Source organism: Sciurus carolinensis, chromosome 1 (assembly GCF_902686445.1).
Source record: "Sciurus carolinensis chromosome 1, mSciCar1.2, whole genome shotgun sequence".
Classification (NCBI taxonomy): Eukaryota; Metazoa; Chordata; class Mammalia; order Rodentia; family Sciuridae; genus Sciurus; species Sciurus carolinensis.
In genome coordinates, this window is record NC_062213.1 from 173,595,244 (window position 1) to 173,614,956 (window position 19,713).

Below are 19,713 nucleotides of genomic sequence, written 5' to 3' on the forward strand. Positions count from 1 at the left end.
TATAGCCTCCCTTGGATTCTTTGGTGGGAAACAGAACTACAGTGGGAGGCCTTGTCCTAATATTTGGTGCTATATAATCTCATAGTAACACTCGTTTAGCACCAACTTGTCTGGTAGCATGTATCCCAGACCAGGCTTATTGCATATCTCCCAGAATGTTAAAAGATCTTTAACATCCAGCTTTATGCTGTTGTCACTTGGCTGCTTAAACTCTTACATCTAAATATGTATAATGCTAACTTGTATTATAGCTTAAGTATCCCTTATCCAAATGTTTGGGACTGGAAGTGTTTCAGATTTTCAGATTTTAGAACATTTGCATGTATATTATGAGGTATCTTGGGTAGGGTAGTCAAGTCACAATATGAAACTTATTACATTTCATGTACACCTTATACACATATAGTCTGATAGCTCTTGGGGGGGGCAGACTGTTTTTTTCCCCCTATTGTTTGTTTTTTTGCAGTTTGGGGGCTGAACTGAGGACCTCACATATGCTAGGCAAGCACTCTGCCACAGTGTTACATCCCAGCCCCTGATAGTAATCTTACGCAATATGTTTATGCACCTTCTTTTTTTGGTACTGGGGATTGGACCCAAGGGTGCTTAACTACTGAGCCACATCCCCAAAACCTTTTATATTTATTTAGAGACAGGGTCTCACTAAGTTGCTTAGGGGCCTCACTAAATTGTTGAGGCCAGCCTTGAACTCACAATCCTCCTGCCTCAGCCTCCTGATCCTCTGGGATTACAGGCATGCACCACCTAGCCCAGCACACCTTCATTTGACTGTGACCCATCATATGAGGTCACATGAGGAATCTTCTACTTCTGTTATGTTGGCACTTAAAAAATTTCAGATTTCAGAGCATTTCAGATTTTTTAATTAGGCATGTTCAACCTGTATAAATATTCCAGTGGGACTTCTACTTGAAAACTAAAATGTAATCTTGATTCACCTTCACTTGTCTATAGACATCTCAATCCAAGCCTTTAACTTCACGTAGTCACTATACTACTTAATTCTCAACTATTTCTCTTAAATTATGTGCATTAACAATTATCCTTAAAATATGACCTTTGATACTAGTTTAATTGGTGTTAGATTTGATTATACTAAAGCATACGTGTTTGTTACAGAACAAGTACAGAGTTTCACATCAAAGCCATCAACATCGCCAAAATTTTCACAGTTTCTTGGAGACCAAATTGAGAAAGCTGCCCAACTAAGGCCTATCTCCCTACCAGGAATTTCTAGCATTGAAGGTAAATTTTTGTACTTTGGGATAATTGTGGGAATGTTAAAGTAATAACTTCTTAATGTTTTAACATATGATAAAATACATCCTATATTTATTGAGTACTTCCTGTGGACACTTGATATGTGTCATGTCATATAATCCCGATGACTATCCTATGAGCATAAGTATTCATGCATTATGCTCATTTTACTGATAGGGAAACTGCCTAAATCTGAAGAGCAAATAATTGGTTAAGGCAGAATTCAAGCTGCAACTTTATAACACCAAAGTTTACATTCTTAACCAGTATACCATCTGGTTTCTCCATTGTTTCTTAAGAGCTTCATTCATTCACTAAGTACCTCATTAGATCATATAATAAGCAGTGCCGTCTCACTTTCTTGCCTCAGAGATATTATAGTATAGTGTAGAGAGCAGAAAAGCATATACAATACTGTAAGATTAGTAAAATAAAGTAAAAATTGACCCGGTTTTTCAGGGCCCTCCAAAAATATTTTTTCTGAATATTAGCAAAATAAATAACAGGAAGTATAGAATTCGTAGAAGAGTATATTTGCATTATATCCAATAGTATGTTCTACTTGTTGTTATGTTAAGACCTTTTGCATTTGCCAACTCCCTGGAAAATCACCCATTCCTTCCACCTACCTTTCTCTTGCTCTTCACTTTCACTTAGATACCATTCCACCAGGAAACATACCTCTCAAGACCTCCTCCTATATGCTGCTGTTTGAGTTTGCCCATGTTTAGCACATGTCACTCTTGTGATTTCCTGGGTGATATAAAACTTAACTTCCATGGACAAAGTCCATGTCTTTATTCACTCCCTAACCTCTGATGTAATTCCTGGTACACACAAATATATGTTAAGTAAATGAATGAGTTACCTACACACTGCAATTAATACTTAAAACATAGAACACTTAAAGATTTAAATCACCATTTAAATGTGATCACTTCATTTTTTCCTCTCCCTGAATTTTCTTGTCCTATTTTCAGGGTGGGGGCAGGGTAGAGAGTGACATTTAAGGGCAAAATAAGTTGTCTCCCTGCTCTCCATTATTATATCAAGAACTGATGAGTATGAATGGGAGAAAGACTGATCAGATTACGGAATAGCAGTCTGAACATTTACACTTCAGTCTTCAACATGGGCCTTAGACACTTTTGAAATGACTCAAAGCAGCAATCGTTTTTATTTGAATTCTGCTACAAAATTCATAGCATGTTATGTAAACTCAATGGCACCAAAAAAAAAAAAGTATTTATTATATATATATAAAAATAGTTTTTTCCTCTAGCCACTTGGTGGCAGGCATGGAAAAGAGTCCCACTTGCTTTTCTGGCTTTCAGAGAGCTTTTGAGGTTTTGCTTGCTGCATAACTGGGCCTATGACAGGAGTGAGAATAGGGTTCTGTTTGTAAATTGTTAACAAGAACTCCTTATTGGACTGGACCTTGCATTGAAATGGTTTTCCCTCCCTTTGGGACATTTTCATTCTTTCAAGGTTCCAAACAGCATAAGGCTTATTGAATGTTAAGCGTAGTCTTAAATAAATGAAGAAGAAAAAAAAAAAAAGAATTTAGGAAGATTTTTAAAGACATATAAACCTCAGTGACCTTCTTCAGTATTAGAGACTAATTTTTTTATTTGACTATGGGGACAAAATGAAGTTTTTTTAAGTGTTAAACTATTGATAGAAATTCTCCAATCCAGTCGGCTGAAATAGTGCCTTGGGAATGTAAAAGATACAGATCATCTGGTGGCATTGCTGTTTCTTAACTACAAGAAAGTTGGAGCGGGCAGGGTGGTGGGGAGTGGAAAAAGAGAAGCTTTGAAAAGATACAGTCTTTGGGGCTGGGGCCGTAGCTCAGTGGCAGAGCACTTGCCTAGCATGTGTGAGGCACTGGGTTTGATCCTTAGCACCACATAAAAATGAAACAAACAAAGGCATGCTACAACTAAAAATTTTTTAAAATATTCTTCTGGTTCTTCTTTTGTTAACTGAAATAAAATTCACATAATTATAACAGTCCCCTTTTAAAATGTGAAATTGAGTGGTTTTTAGTATATTCAGAGAGTTATGCAACCATCACCAGTCACTAATTCCACAAAATTTTTATCACCCCAGATGGAAACTCTATACTCATTGAACAATCATTTCCCAGCTTCCTCTCTGTTTGGAGCGATTCATATGAATGGAATCATAAGATATGATCTTGTGTATGCTTCTTTAGTGTAATGGTTTCATGGTCTATTCATATTGTAGCATGTAGCAGTACTTCATTCCTTTTTTTGGCTGAGTAATATTCCATTGTATGGACATAGCACATTTTATTTATCCTTCATGAATTGATTAGGGTTTGAATTGTTTCCACATTAGAACTATTAGGAATAATGCTGCTGTGAATATTAGTGTGTAGGGTTTTGTAGACTATGTTTTCATCCCCCTTGAGTATGTGCCTAGGAATGGAATCACTGGGACATTGCTGGTAACTTAACTTATTGAGAGACTGCCAAACTATTTCCAAAGTAGCTGCACCATTTTACATTTTCATCAGCAATATATGAGAATTTGATCCACTTTTTCCATATACTAACCAACACTTTTTGATGACGGCCATCCAAGAAATTATGAAATGGCATCTCATTGTATTCTTGAGTCCCTGGGTCTTGAGCTGTTCAATTTCTGGACCCAGAGAGACAGTGTTCCGTGGATAATAAGAAAACTACTCTAGTCTATATCTATCCATATAAGAGTTACATGAACTTAGGCAAGTTACTTTCCTTTTTGAGCTTCGGTTTTCCTATCAAAACTGAGAGAACTTTGAATTTTTGGTGTTGTTACTGCTTATGAATATCCAAGACATTCCTCCAGTCCCCACTCAGTCATCCAGTGAGAAATATCACAATACATCTGTTTTACAGACTAGCTTCTATCAAACAGGCCTCTGTATTCCTTCAACGGATTAAAATCTGGAGAATCTAGAGGGAAGACCCTGGACAGAGAGAAAGTCAGGTCATGTGTTCTTCCCACAGCTGCCTATCGCTGCTTCTCTTTTGGGGGGGATGGTGTCATATAATGTTCCTCTCATTCTTACAGGATCAAAAATTAGTCTTTCTGATTTAGTGAAATCCTAAGTGTTGCCTTCTAGAAACAGATCTGCAAAGTAGCTTTCTTTTCAATGCTTTAATAGCCTATTCTCAACTGAATTTCTCTGTATAATAGACACATACATTTTTCATAATTCCTTTTTGACAGATCTTCAGGATTTATTCCACAAGACTGGCCAGGATGTGGATGGGAAGCTGACCTACCAGGAAATCTGGAACTCCCTAGGTTCTACCTTGCCAGAACCAGAGAGCTTGAGAGCATTTGATTCCAATGGAGATGGAAGATACTCCTTCCTGGAGCTAAGAGTAGCTTTAGGTGTCTAGCCTCATCAGACATATTTTAGGAATGGATGTATACCCTGGACTACCTAAAATCTGCTTACATAACAAAACAACCCTTTTACACATCAACCCTCTAGTCCTCCAAACTATTGTAGCAGACACATTGCCACCTTCTAACTTGTTTGAAAAGCTATATAAAAGTTATTTTTTTAAAAAAGAAAACCATTTTACTTATAATCTGATGTTCAGAAATCTATGATTTCCTGAAACCAGTAATATCTTACATTTTAAAATTGCCAGGAAAAGAAATAATAAAGCCCTCTTTTTTTCTCCTTCCTTTTTTTGAGGGAAGGAGACCTTATATTTTAAAACTGGAAAATGTATATAGAGAGAATAAGCCACCTTTTATATTTCATATAAATTTGCCTTAAATAGCTGCACTTTATAGAGACTCAGAAAATGCCTTATCTTTAAAAGATAGGCCTTTTCTGTTTGTAAATATTTAAAATGAAAGAAAATTTGTGCATATTGTGTAGAAAGTAGAAAGAATGATTTTGAGCAGGATGTGAACAGATGAACTTATTTAAAAATCACTTATCTGATCTGGGTAGCAGCTGAAACTATGTTCACATATACTTAACTCATCCCTCAAAGGCCAAGGTGCTGCCATGGGGTTTAGCCTGCATATAGGGGCATTGATTCAGGGACTGGATGCTGTGGGAACAGTGCTAACTCCAGGGTTAAGAAAGTTGGATTCTGAGTGTTTATTCCTATTCCCTCAGTGAATCCCTACCTGTGAACCAGAGAAGTCTTTTGGGGATTTTTCCTCATTTTTAATCCTCTTTAGGGTTTATGAGCATAAAAAGTTTTCCCTCAAGTGAGTTAGATTGTCTTCCCCAACCCACCTACCACAAGTCTATCTTAAGGCTATAACTAGCTCCTACCTTCAGTACCATCTCCATTCTGAATGGCATAATGCAAGTTCCTAGTCACTGACTCAGACTAGCCACCCAGAGCATTAGAAGAAAGGGGTACATCTACTTTTAACACAAGAAACTTGAGCTTTTACCTGGGAGCTAACCAAAAACACTGATAGTTTTCTTGGTAAGATGACTAAGGCCAAAAAAGTTGTAAAATGAAATGTGTGAAATCATATTGTTTCCTTACAGAGATCAGCTCAGAAGTAGATAGAGGCTTTCTGTCCAGAAGATGCCAAACTAGCTGGCACTACAGCAGGAGCCTTCATATGATGGTAGCAAGTGCAATACTTCTCCCTTATGTGGACCTGGCACAGCAGGTCTCTGGACTGGAAGGAATAGTACCTCCACGTCACCTGTATGTTGAGTTACACTTGCTCTGTTGTTCCCAGAAGCAATCTTTGGGCAACACAAAAGGAAAACTTACTTGTACAAAACTTAACTTTGCTGAAGCCAAGTCAGGGAGAAACTAGAGAAGCTCTCATGGCACCGACTTCTCTAGTAGAGTTCATTTCATTTAATTGTCCAAGTTGACCTGTGAGCCAATGCAGTCCAGTACCCTTAAACGTGTAAAGGCTGGTTTTTTTCTTTACATAACACTCAGCTTGGTGTTGGCTAACCTTAAATTTTTTTCTAGAAGTATTAAAATTCAGTTAAAGCAAGACAATGTCTTTTCTAATGAATGTGTCTGCTTGTCATTATTGCTTATGTTTCTCCCTTTTAAAATGCTTTCTTTAACATTTCCCTTGCCTATCTATGTTATTTCACTTTCATGGAAAGGTTAAAGTATAGTAAAAATTAGCCTGGCACTTTAGGAAACTTGAAGATAATTTTTTGCTTTTCTGGCTGCTTTCCATGCCTCCTCCTTTTTAATATATACACCCCTACAGATTTTGTAACAACCAAATAAAGTTCTAGCAATAAATTGAATTATACTGCTATGTTTGTATATACTGTACCATAAATAGTATGTCTGTACCTGGAAGGTATTTTTTTGATAACTGATTTATATGAAATATACTTGAGGGTAATGTAGCTTGTCCTTTTTAGTTTCAAGTTCTTATTCATAGGCATATACTTTCAGGACACTTTTAACTCTTTGTAGTATGTACTTTTCTTTTATATCCAACAGCTATATCCATGGAAAACTCTTGTTTTTTTCAGTTTCTCTTCTGTTCTTCCCACCTCAAGCTTGTCTGCCAGCATCACCCCTGAGCTGTAGGTAGTGCCATCCCCTCCTCTGCCAAGTCTGCCAGAGGAACCCATACTGCATTCAGGCCTGTGATAACCTTTTCATCCTGCCTGAGAAACTACCATGTCTCCCAGTCAGAGGTAGGTATCTCAACTTTAGTTCAAGTGGAGCAGACTCACCAGCCTACAAGCCCCAGAAACCTATCACTTGGTGTTAATTTGGGATTGACAGCTGTATGCTGTCCTCACTTACCCAGCCTGTGCCTTGTGTTTAGCTATAGTCAAGACTCACCTGCCACATTCTCAGCTCTGTGAGAAAAATCGGGTAGTGGTATGAGTTTGGCTTTGATTTTAAATCCTTTTACCTATTCAGTCTGGCAGCTCCTACTGCTTCTCTCCTTAGTTTCCCAAAGCATTACTTCTTGATCCTCTTATTCTATTGCCTTATATTTCTGTCTGGCATAGTGTTTACTTAAAAGAGCCTCCCCATAAGTCAAGGAGGCAAACAGGTACTGTAGAAAGAGAAGACCCAAAGGAACAAAGTGCCTGGCTTCAAGATGACTGCAGAGTACCTGGCACTCAGGAATGGGTCTGAGGCAACAAAGCGAGGAGTGGACACCCTTCCCCTGCTGCTGGCTGTTTTGCATTCTGCTACAGTTTTGTTTCTTTGCAGTTGCTGGACATAAGCCCTACAGCCCCCCTTGCTTGTCCTGCCGGTCACAGTTGGGGATTTTGACTATGATGGGCTCATATTCGTAATGGCCTGTTGAGTTGTTTTTAGTGACAGCTTTTGTTTGCTGCACACCTCATTGGCTTGCTTACCAACACCAACTAGATGTGGTTTCTTTCATAACCAAACCAGAACACATTTGGGTATCCTGAGACTTTATAGAGCGTGTATTGTTTGTTATATGAACCTAACCTACCTTGTTTTCTCATATTAAGAAATGCAAATCTACTTTATTCTAGTGGAGCTATTTTGGTAACATATAAGCAATTTTGGTTCTGTTGAGGGAGTGAATTCAAGGTTTTCATGACTCAAGTTGAACTTTATTTATTTCATATCAGTGATAACAACCATTTTAATTTATCTAAATAAAATATTTCCTTTTTCTCTCATTGTGTCTTACTAAAGCCTCCTCCCACTCCCCTGGTTCTTAAGAGAAAGAAAATCTGCTTTGATCCCTATGTTTATGGATTCCTTCCTCCTTTGAAAGCAAGGGCTGACAGATGGTGGGCACAAAGTAGTATTCTAGAATCAGAGTATTGGGCCTGAAGAAGTGAAGACTATAGGTCATGGACTTTAGGCGCCTGCAGGGTTGAAGCAGGTAAGGTGAAGAGGGGGCAAGGTAAGGTAGCAGTGAAGCTCTGCCCCTGTTCTACCAGAGAAGATCCACTCAGTCCTGTTTTATATTCTGAAAAAAAGTATATAGGATCATGTTTACAAAAGGAAAAAAAAATGTCCCAACTACCCTTTAAAAAAGAAAAAGGCTTAAAATCCATTGCTAGAGAGAGGTCATATAGATAGGGCTAGGACTTTCTTTGCAGTTGCTAGACCTAATATCTTCAGCCCACACACAGGAAAAAAAAAAATTAACTACACGTTTACTAAGTTCTGAGAATCACAATCTAACACACACACCACACACTCCACAAAATAGGCAAAAACTGGCCCTTCCTCTCAGGGAAGTCTACATTTAAAGTTTAGATCAAATATGGTGAGTGGGTTTTCTCATTTCCAAAGTAAATGGGGGAAATTTCTGTGACAAAAGCAGACTTTTTTATCTTTAAACTAGGGCCAAATAGCTCATAATTATCTTTGTCTCTCCTTTTAGGACCATTTCCAGGAAGTATAAAAATTATTAATATTCCCATGTAGTAGAATGACAGGCAGCCATAGATCTCTTAAGATACATACCATGGATGTATTTCTATGTATAATTTTAGGAGGTACTCACCAGCCCTTCCTCTAAGCCAATCTGTAAACCAAGTTGATGACACTCTACACACACCAAAGCATTCACCAATTATGTTTTAACAAGACATGATTAGGGAAGGGATACCATGGGGTATGGCGGAAAGACCAGGAACTTTAATGCCTGGCAGATGTAAACTGGAGAACTCAACAACAACAACAAAAAATGATAATGGCATATTCCCTTGAAACTTGTCCCTTCATCAGTAGAGAAGAATCATGATAGCCATTTTGCAGTGTTCAAGTATTAGAAATAATATACAGAGACAACCACCTAAAAATCAGTCCATCATTGATATCAGTCATTCGACCCATAGTGTGATGCAGTTCATGGACCTCATGACTTGTTTGGCCAGTGAACTGCCATAGCCATGTGCCCTCAGCAACTGTCACTCTTGTGGCAATTATAGTTCCCATCCTGCAGAACAGTGCCTTGGGGAACCCAACCCATGGTCTTGCACACATTTGAGCTTAAATACTGGAGGGAGGGAATTGAGCTCATCCACAAGTATTGGTTCAATGTGTCTCTTCAAAGCCAACCTCTAATTCTCATTGTATGGGTGAGACTTGTGCCCCTCATTAAACAGGGAAGGACATTGCTCTCCTAACAGCAAATGAGACACAAAAGACTCTTAACTTTTAAAAAATCTTTAATAATGTAGCATCCAAATGGGCTCTGACCTCTTGTGTCAATACCACTTCCCTGAAGTTAGCTCCATTTTCTACTAATACCCCTGGTACCTAAAGCTCCCACCATCAGTGAGAGGAGGATACAACCCTGAAGCAAAAGGCTTTGCATTGAAACAGTTCACCCTATGGGCCAGTGTGGGAACGGAATGGAAGTGGACATTCCTTTCAGGACAGTTGGCCAATGGGTAGGAGGCAGAGTGGTTCAGCATGGGAGGTAGGTTAAGGAGGGGTGAGGCAAAGGGTATCTCCTGAAAGATGGGAATCGGGAATGGGGGATCTGGTCTGGTGCTGCAGCATCCGGCTAGATAGGGGAGCTGTGGGACCACCAGAGCAGGTTGCAGGGGAACAGGGGCCTGTGCAATGGGGCTGCTGTCTCTGACAGCATAACACCTGCTTTGAGAGGTGTCCACCTCCTACAGAGAATCCGAAATCTGGACTTTAATCTCAGTTTGGGTAACAGCTGGAGGAGGGCCTGTGTTGACAGCTGCATTCATGTCATAGTGCCTTCACTTGTTTATCCAATATAACAATGGGCTATAAGCGAAGGTGGCAGCTCTCATCACTTCCACCCACTGCTGGACACACTTCTCCTGCCACAGGTTCTTCTTCCAGTGCAGAAAGAGAATACAGCCACCAGTTATCACAGAACACAGCCCCAGGAATCCAAAATACAGTGAGACCCCACACTGAGGCAGTGAAAGAAAGAAAAAGAGGCAAGCTGACTCAGCTTGACCTTCCCAGTCATCAGGCCTTCTGGCTCCCAGGTCAGGACCCATCCAATCAATCAAACTGAGAAGCCTCACTAAGGGCAAGGCCCTTAAGGAAGTTAAAAGTTCACCACTTGACAAGGACAGCATCTTTTCTGGTTGGGCAGAACATGATCTGTCTTCTAGGAATCCTTAGTTTCCTAGAAAAGTCTGTCTAACTATTTAGCACGCCATGCAGGCAGCCACCGCCCCGTCCATGCAAAAGGTCTTTCCTGAAAGTTTGTCCTCACACTCAAAGGACTGAAGGGGTACTTTCTGCCAGAAAGACCCAGGACTTCCTTTTGTGAATCCATAAGGTTGAGTTGTTACCAGGCCTATGGCCCTGGAAAGAATGCACTCGCGCACTCATCTGTTCATGGGAATCATTAGAAGGCCCACGGCCCATTGTTCCATAAAGAAGTCACCAGGTTCTGAGCAAGGGTGGTGCTTGTGGAGTGGTTCTGAGTTGATGGAAGGAAGGGACTCCATCTGGTGGCATCTCATGAGTATAGCTGTCTTCCATCAAAGGCTGGTCTACCACAGAAGTGTCTGTTCCCAACTTCTTATGATGAACTCACAGAACAGCCCCCAGGAAAGGGCCCTCACACTCTCAGGAGCTCATATTTATGTTGTTGGTTATTAGGGAGCCATTTCTGGATACCTTTTCCAGTGGGGAGTGGAGTAGGGAGCACAGTGAACATTGTGCAGCCCTGCCCTCAAGAAGTTTCTGACAAAGTTATTAGGGAAACAACTGCTCAGAGGAACTAATTGGTCAAAGCCTCCTTCTTTGGCTCCTACGATCTCTCTTTTGTTTCTTCAACAAGTGCTGGCAAGTGTTTCCTAGACATTATCAGTTTCCCCCCGTGTGGTCCTGCATCTCTTTCCAGCTTCATCTTTCTCCATATCCTTCATATACCTTTCCTTCTGGTCATGCCAGATTCCCCAAAGACCCTATTTATTCACCTCTAGAGTTTGGCTCATGCTGCTCCTTCACTTAGGAGTTGCCTCTCCCCATATTTCCACCACTGAACACCTCCTTATCCTCCCAGGTGGTCAACCCTACTCTGAGGCAAATAGTCCTTTCAGTTGATTTCCCATCATCTCTAGTTTGAAGAGACTTGGAGAGTTGTCTCATCCAACTCCCATTAGATGCTTGAGGGCTGAGGGCAGAACTTCCCTTCTCAGCAACCAGTCCCCCAGGGTTCATTTGACTCTGGGACTTGCTTACCATCTCCTGAGGCATTTATGACCAGCTCAGTTAGAAAGTCATTTCCTGATCAAGCCTAGGACAGCCTCCCAGAAGGTTGCACCACTGATCCTGGCTTGGCTCCTTGGCACCATTGAGTTACAGTAGTCAGAATGATCCTTTTAAGAATAGATCATGTTACTGTGCAAAAAACATACAGTGACTTTCCACCTTACTCAGATTTAAAGCCACAGTCCTTGACCAAGGCCTCCAAATCCCTAAGCAATCTAATCAACCATTCCCATACCTCCTTAGTCTCATTTCTACTGCTGTCTCTCTCACTCATTCAAATAGATAACCTCCTTGCTGTTCCACAAGCAGAGTACACATGCTCCTGCTTCAGGGTGTTTGCATTTGCTGTTCCCCCTTCCTGGAAAGCTGTTCTCTCAGATATTCATATAGATTCCCTCATTTCCTTTAAGTCTCTACTTGAGTGTCCCCTTATCTCCATCTCTCTTAGTCTGCTTTTTTTTTTCCAGCATAGCATGTATCATCACCCAACATATATTTATTTATTGTCTGTCTCACTGCACTGGAATGTAAGCATCTCGAGTTGATGTAAACAAGGATTTAAGAATTTGAGATAGTGATAACTGCTATGAAAAGAATAAAGTAGGGTAAAATAAATAATAGGGCAAAATAAAGTCTTTTAAAAAAGGATGGGAAAGTTCATCAATAAAGGTTCCTTTGAGGTGCTGACATAGGAACTGAGCCCTAGATGATGATGAGGCAGCCAGTGCAGATCTATGCAGAGAGAACAAGTGCAATGATTCTGAGCCAGTACAGGCCAGCACAACATTGCTCCCAGTACAGAGCGGTGGGTCTTCATGAGTACAGGTTTGATTGAGCAGGGTTGGAGGCTCTGTCCCTGCCTCAGGTGGGGTTTCAGTCAGATAAGACCTAGGTTAAGGTTTCCACACAATGCAAACCAATGACTGCCTTGACAGAGGGTCCACTCAGGCTGGGACCGGTGAGACAGATGTGGATGTCACTGTCCCTGACCTCAGGAGCTCACACATAGTTCTAGAGGTGAAAAAGATAGTGGCATCTGGGTTGAGGAAGAGGTAGAATGCATTCCAGGGATCCAAAAAAGCCTTAATAAAGACTTGTCAAGGGAAATTCCTGGTGACTCTAGGAAGTAGTTCAGTTTGGCTAGAGCTGCAATTAGATGTCAGGAAGCAGAGGGAAAAAAGACTTTGGAAGCAGCTGCCATTATGAAAAAGGTCAGCTCTTGGGTAGAATTTGGAGAAGTCATTTAATATTACACCCTCAGCCTCAGCTTCCTCATGTGTAAAAGGAGGATAATGCCTGCCTCAAAGGATATGCATCCGATGAGGTTTACTGCACCTAGAAAACTCAGTAAAGAGAAGCCGTAGCTGTGAGGATGGTTGGTGAAAAAAACTTAGAAGTAAAAGAACAGACTGCTACTTGAGTGTCAAGTGAATTTTAAAAGAAGCAAGCTCCGAGAAGACCCTAAAGTTCCGCCGGCTCTCCAGAGGATTAGCGCGCAGAGACTGCTGGTCTCGAGAGGGAGGGCGTGAATCCGGGCCGGCTCTCGGGAGGAGGCGGGCCGTGGCGCACGCAGGGCGGCAAGAGCGCAGGGGCTGGAGCGTTGATCCCCCTTCTATCCCCTGTCCCCAACCCTTCACCCTCTTCACCGCTTCACCTGGCGTATCTCCTGAACCCGGAACCTCGGGCGCCCGGAACCACGGTGGCGTAGCGCGGGCGCCGCAGACCCGGAGGACGATGGAGGGGACGCGCGGGCCGGGGGCCGACGCTCCAGAGGAGGAGGACACGGGGGCGGCCATGGCGGCTGTGGTGGCGGCGGCGGGTGGCGCGGGCCCAGCCGTCCTGCAGGTGGCTGGGCTCTACCGGGGCCTGTGCGCGGTGCGGAGCCGCGCCCTGAGCCTGGGGTTCGTTTCACCCGCACAGCTGCGCGTGTTCCCTGTGCGCCTCGGCTCGGGCGGGCCATCTGGGGGCGCGGAGGGCAGTGGGGTCGGTGCCGAGCTTGAGGCCAACCCCTTCTACGACCGCTACCGGGACAAGATCCAGCAGCTGCGCAGGTGCGCCCCGGCCGGCTGGCGGGGGGCGGGGAGAGGGAAGGACTTGGCGGCCGCGATCGGAGCTTCTGGGCCTTCCATCAGCCCCGCGTGGTGGGCACTAGTGCAGCTCCCACTGAGCAGATAGTGTATCGAGGGTCAGAGAGACTGGAGCACTTGCCCAAGATCACACAACTATTTAGTTTCTGCACAGCCCTGGCTCTTTCCACAGTTGTCTGTTTTAGTTGACTTTTTAACAGCCCTGTGAGTCAGGCAGCTGAGAGAGACCTGTCCTCATTGTAGAAATGAAAAAATGAAGCCTTCCAGACTTTATTTGCTCAAGGTCACATATTGAGTCAGCCGAGGCCTGGCCCAAAGCTTGGGTTCTTAGTCTCCTAACTTAGGGCCCTAACTGCATAGGAAGGAGATTGTGGACGGGAGAAGTGCACAGTGTTGTCACAGTTGTATCATTTGTCGAACCCTCTCATTCTGATAAGGAAACTGAGAACCCAAGAAAGGAAGAGACTTGCCAAAGGTCACACAACTGGTTGGAATTTGACTGACTCCAGGGTTCCTAACACTACCCCTGAGCTTCCATAGGGAAGGACCTAGAAATTAGAAGGGGTTTGGGAAACCTGGGAGCATGAAGAGTCTGAAGAGTTCAAAAGGGAAGAGCCGGCTGAAAGAGACCAAAGGTGAAAAGGGGACTTAGGAGAGACTTTGGCAGGGTAGTCTCCAAACCACCCTATCTTGTAACTGGTAGCCAAGCCAGGGAGCCTACCTGGATCCCAGTTGGCTGCATTTTGCCACTTGCCCACATAAGAAATAGGCAAACAGTAGAAAGAGGAATTTTATGCAGTTTGAAGTAGCTAGATTGCTTCCCACTAGTTCAACAGAAAGTTATATTTCTAGAAACAAAAGCCTGGTGGTATACATGTAGATTTAGCTAGGCTGTGCTTAGCCAGAGTATGTTAGTCTTCTTTGGCCTCTGCCTTTAAGCATGAGGAAGTTCAGGATGCAGAAATGACCAGGAAGTTGCTTTTAATTTCAAAGGGGGTCTCTTTTAATCTCACTGCTACTATCTTGATCTTTCTCACTTTTTGAAACAACGATGGAATAAATGAATAGAGTGCTTTTGCCCTCCATCATTTAGATATTTTCAAGTATTTGTCATTTCAGAAACTTTTCCCTCACCTGCAATTCCGCTCCAGTTTTTTTCCTTTATCCCTTAACACACAAGCATCTGAAGAGTTGTCTTCTCACATTCTGAAAGCCTAACAGCTCCCATTCATTCTTAACTCATGAACAAATAATGGTTTTGCTCTCCTTCCCTACCAGATCATTCCATCAACATGTACACATACTGTTATTTACTTAAGAGTAAGCTTTCCAAGGTGCCACATTGACTTCACACCCTAATATCTGTTGTTCTCTTTAGCCTTTTCTATTACCAAAATTTCCTTTGAGTACTATGATCTAGCACACACACACAATAGGAAGAAAGGTGTGGGATGTTCCAGTTAAGGGGGAGACTAACATAATCAAAAGTACAGAGGCATGAAACCACCTCAGTCATTTGGGGATGTCTGAACAAATTTTCATAATACCTGTAGCACTCTTATGTACTTATTCATGTCCGTCTTTCCCATTAGATAGTAAGCTCCTTTAGGTAGGGACGCTGTCTTATTTATTTCTATATCTCTAAGGCCCAGCAAGCCCTCTACTGCCCAAGATGCCATTCTCTCTGTGGACTCACCATGACAGTCCCAGGTATCTGGCCACTAGCAGGACTGACACAGTCCTTCCAGAGGGAAGGAAGATCTGCATATCTACATGTCAGTGAATAGAGTGGTATTTGATGTCATCTCTAGAAAGGAATGTTATGGAAGAAGGGCTCCTTATAATGCCATAATCAGGAAAGTCTACCAGAGGGGTAGTGAAGATGTCACTGGTTCCTACAGATCTCACCCATGACACTGTGGTCCTCACAATCAAGGAGCTGGAGAGTAACCTGGATAATGCCTTTGTCAAATATCCCCTTGTCAACTCCACAGCCTGAAGAATTAACCAGGATGGCAACCCTAACCTAGACTTTAAGCCTGGAGATGAGCCCCATTTTAACATAAAAGACAATTTCTCATGTTCCATCTGCAGGTTTTTTGGAAAATATGTCAGGGAAAACCTCAGATGCTAAATCTTCTTCTGCAAAATAGGGTAGTTGAGGTCTTTGAATTACCCTGATCTGAATAAAACTAATGTTTAACCTGAGGGAGGTGGATATCAAAGAACTAAATATATTCAGTGAAAGCTTTGACACCTCATAGAAATGCTGTAGGATTCCTGCCTGAGGAGATGACCCAGTAAAATGACCTCAAAATACACTTTCCATCCTGAGGATTCTTTGTCACTAGAGTGACAATATATGAGCAACCAGTCCCTGTATTGCCTAGGAAGGAGTCTGCAGGAGAAAAAAGTTATGCTGGCCCCTTAAGGATTAATAATAGTCAGATTACTAGATTTGTTTTTCTACTTTCTTGATTTTCAGGCCTGTGCCCAGTCCAGACAAACACTTCAGCCTCTCTGAATTCCCCTGTCCTTTCTCTGTTGAGGTGGAATACAGTGCTTTATTGTTTCAAAATTCAGAACAACACAGGCAATTTATCTTTTGTTTTATCTTTGATCAGGTCTGACCCAGCTGCTTTTGAGTCTCGCCTGGAGAAGCGCATTGAGTTTCAGAAGCAGCCAGTGGGGCACTCCCGACAAGGTGATTTTATCAAATGTGTGGAGAAGGTAAGACTTGCCCCTTTTTATGTCGTTGGCCTACCAGTACCCCTCCCTATACCCCACAACCCCTACCCTTGAAGTGGGCTCCTTGATGGGTCAACTAGATGATCTTAACATAGCCTCTCTCTACTCAGTCTTCATCCATGTATGTTTAACCTTCTCTTTCTGGGCAAGATAGTGTGGTCACGGTGGAGTGGTAGAGGATGAAAAGGAGAGTCCCTGCTCCCAGCACGTGCAGGCTAATGGTGAAGACAAGGTGTAAACAGCACTGGACTGTAGGAATCGGAAAATTTCTCAGGGAAGGTAGGACCTGATCCAGGATAGGAAGAGTCTGGGTATGTTAAGTCAGCTTTTCATCTCTGTGACAAAATACCAAGAAAATCAAAGGAAAAGATTTTTAATTTGACTCTTGATTTCAGAAATTTCAGTCCATAGTCTCCTAGCTCCATTGCTTTGGGTCTGAAGTGAGGCAGAACATCATGGTGGAAGAATATGGCATCTGAGAAGCAGAGAGAAAAAAGCTATAAACAAGATATAGTCCCCAAGAGCATGCCCCCAAAGACCCACTCCCTTCAACTAGGACTCACCTTCTGTAGTTTCCACCACTTTCCAATAATGCCATCAAATTATGAATCCGTCAGTGGATTAATCCATTGATAAGATCAGAGCCCTCATGATCCAATCACTTCCCCAAAGCCCCACCTCTGGACATTACTGCATTGGGAACCATGCTTTCAATACATGAGCCTCTGGAAGACATTCCAGATCCAAATTGTAACACTAGGGGATTTAAATTAAGCAGAGAGAAGAGAGTAGGACTTGGATATAGAATAGGAGTCATCAAACATTTTCTGTAAAGGACCAGATAGTATATATTTTAGACTTGGTAGGCCATATGGTCTCTGTTGCAACTACTCAGTTCTGCTATTATACTGTGAAAGCAGACAGACAGTAAGTAAATGAATGAGTGTGTGGTTATGTTCCAGCAAAACTTTATTTATAAGACTGGAGAAGTAGCTCAGTAGTAGAGCACTTGCCTAACATGCACAACACCTAGATTCAATCCCCAGTGTCCCCAACTCCAACAGAAAACAAAAATTTTTTACTAAAACAGGTGGCAAACTGGATTTAGTTTGCTAATATCCAACTACTGCCCACCCATACTCAGCTCCCACCCCTTGTTAAGGAACTAGGTTAAATAGAGGAAGAGCTTTGAAAGTAAAGAATTTTAGGATACAGTAAGGTACTTTGCCTAATTTCAGCCCAGCAAGAGCTGTGCTCGCAAAGGATGCCCCTCACCTTAGGCAGAGGGAAATGTTAAGACCAAAGAAATAGTTAACCTCCAAGTTGAGCATTTAGGTTTAAGGAGTGGAGATAGAACTGCTTACTTGGTAAGAGATTGGGCTCTGGAGCCAGATGCCAGGAATTGAATCTTAGCTCTTCTACCTACTCTCTGGGTGACTCTCCAAGAAAATTATATAAGTTCTGCTTGACTCAGTTTGCTTCTGTGTGAAAAAGGAATATTAACAGTACCTTGCTTATAGAGTTGTGCTGAAGATTGATTGAGATATCATGGAAAACTTTTTAGCACAGACTCTAGCACACAGTAAGTACTTAATACATAATCACATAAGAAGTATTTAATATATAATAGCCATTGTTATGCTTAAACAGGAAACAAAGCTGATTGGAAAGTATATGGAAAGTTGTGTGTAGAAAAATTAATCTAATGCAGTATTTTTCAAACTTTTTGGCCATGACCTATGTAAGAAATATATTTTATATTGCAACTTATTATATATATATATATATATATATATATGATATAACAAAAAATGACTTGCAATGCAAGTCATCTTTTAAAAAATCTAATGACAGTCCACTAAATTGATTTTACAGCCTATAATTTGAACAATACTAATGTAGGGTGGTGCACAGAACAATTGAAATAAGAGAAGCTGGAACCAGGGAAAATATGCAGTAATCCAGGTACTAGTTTTTGATACCCTGCAATAAGTAGTAAAAGTGGAAAATTTGGATTTTACCTGGTATTGTAAAGTCAAATTAGAGATGTTAATTTTACTTGGAAATTAACTTTCTTTGTCTTAGGCATCCTAAATTTTAAGAGTATCTACTCAGTAACTGGTTGAGTTCATTAGAACAAAATAAATAGTCACAAGCTAATCACAAAATTGGGGAGCAAATTCAACCTCCTATGATAAACTTCCTGTGAAGTTTACAACTTCATGTGAACAAATTCATTCCTACTATAAATACCTTAATTTCCTATCATAAATGTTTATAGTAGCAAGGTTACCCATCAGTAGCTCTTGTAAATATTATTGAAAATTTTCAATATTATGTGGGGGAAGTCTTTGTACCTTTTTTGTAAGCACTCTTGGAAATTAAATATATAATGATAAGATATAGAATAAGTACCTAATTTTAATTCTGCAACTGTTAGGTAAATATTCATTTACTATATATCTTCCTTATCTAACTAGACAGAGGAAGGCTTATGGTAACTATCTAATCAATTAGTGTGACAACAAAAAAATTCTCCTCACAGACTCAAAATATCCATAACAGGGAAAGTAAAGCATCCATTTAAATTTTTTATTAAGTGCATTTGAGACTTTTGGCATACAGTTTCAACTATTGTAATTATTTGATCAATTCTAAAGACCACTTTTCCCCATATTTTAACATTTCCAAAATTAAAATTGATGTGATATGAAAGTATTGCATTATTGTTTAATAACCACATTAATTATTTTCTGATACATAAAATAATGGTGAATCTGAAGATCAGTGGTGTCTTTGATTTGACAAAATGTGATAAGCTTTTATTTGAAGCTTAAATTTTTTTATAAGTGAAATGGAAACAATGAATTTGAAGAATATTTCAGAAAATGAATACATAGGGTTTTATGACTGGAAGATGAATGTAGCTATGTAAATGGATGTCTTGTTTGTTTTGTTTTCATGGTATACCTGGGAACAAGTAGTAAGAACATGAAATTAATTCCCTCCTACATATGAAGAAACAGCTTCTTTAGGATGCAACCATTATATAAGGCTATGACCAAAAGACAAGACTATATCTTGTGTAACAGGTTTTTTCTGCACCAGGTTTTTTTTTTTTTTTAATATTTTTTGTTATAGGTGGACACAATACCTTTATTTTACTTATTTATTTATTTTTATGTGGTGCTGAGGATTGAAGCCAGGGCCTCACAGGTTCTAGGCAAATGCTCTACCACTGGCCATAATCTTAGCCCCTGCACCAGATTTTTATCTCATTTGTGGTTCCAGGTTCTATGGACAAAAGTTATCAAATGTTTGGATTCATTAAATCATAGAGTGACAAAAGCAAGGTTTTATGCTTCAGATTCCCACATATCTTA

The 19,713-nt window shown here is 41.0% G+C and overlaps 3 protein-coding genes across 4 annotated transcripts in view; 2 read left to right on the forward strand and 1 right to left on the reverse strand.

The window, feature by feature from the left end:
• Positions 1 to 7,945, forward strand: part of Efcab14 (EF-hand calcium binding domain 14) — a 38,069-nt gene extending 30,124 nt beyond the window's left edge. Inside the window, 2 exon segments of the mRNA XM_047559831.1 lie at positions 1,141 to 1,266; positions 4,525 to 7,945. Of these exon segments, the coding sequence (XP_047415787.1) occupies positions 1,141 to 1,266; positions 4,525 to 4,700 (302 nt within the window). The 3' untranslated portion in view covers positions 4,701 to 7,945.
• A 1,488-nt stretch (positions 7,946 to 9,433) lies between these two features.
• Positions 9,434 to 13,542, reverse strand: Tex38 (testis expressed 38). Its single transcript, XM_053743422.1, is given in 1 exon segment — positions 9,434 to 13,542. A coding segment is annotated over 1 exon segment (459 nt). The 5' UTR covers positions 9,986 to 13,542; the 3' UTR covers positions 9,434 to 9,526.
• Positions 13,047 to 19,713, forward strand: part of Atpaf1 (ATP synthase mitochondrial F1 complex assembly factor 1) — a 28,220-nt gene continuing 21,553 nt past the window's right edge. Inside the window, exons 1-2 of one of the 2 annotated variants that reach the window (XM_047554815.1) lie at positions 13,047 to 13,546; positions 16,207 to 16,312. In XM_047554815.1, the coding sequence (XP_047410771.1) occupies positions 13,230 to 13,546; positions 16,207 to 16,312 (423 nt within the window). In that variant the 5' untranslated portion in view covers positions 13,047 to 13,229. The remainder of the gene's footprint in view (positions 13,547 to 16,206; positions 16,313 to 19,713) is intronic. The other variant, XM_047554808.1, reaches the window with a different exon arrangement.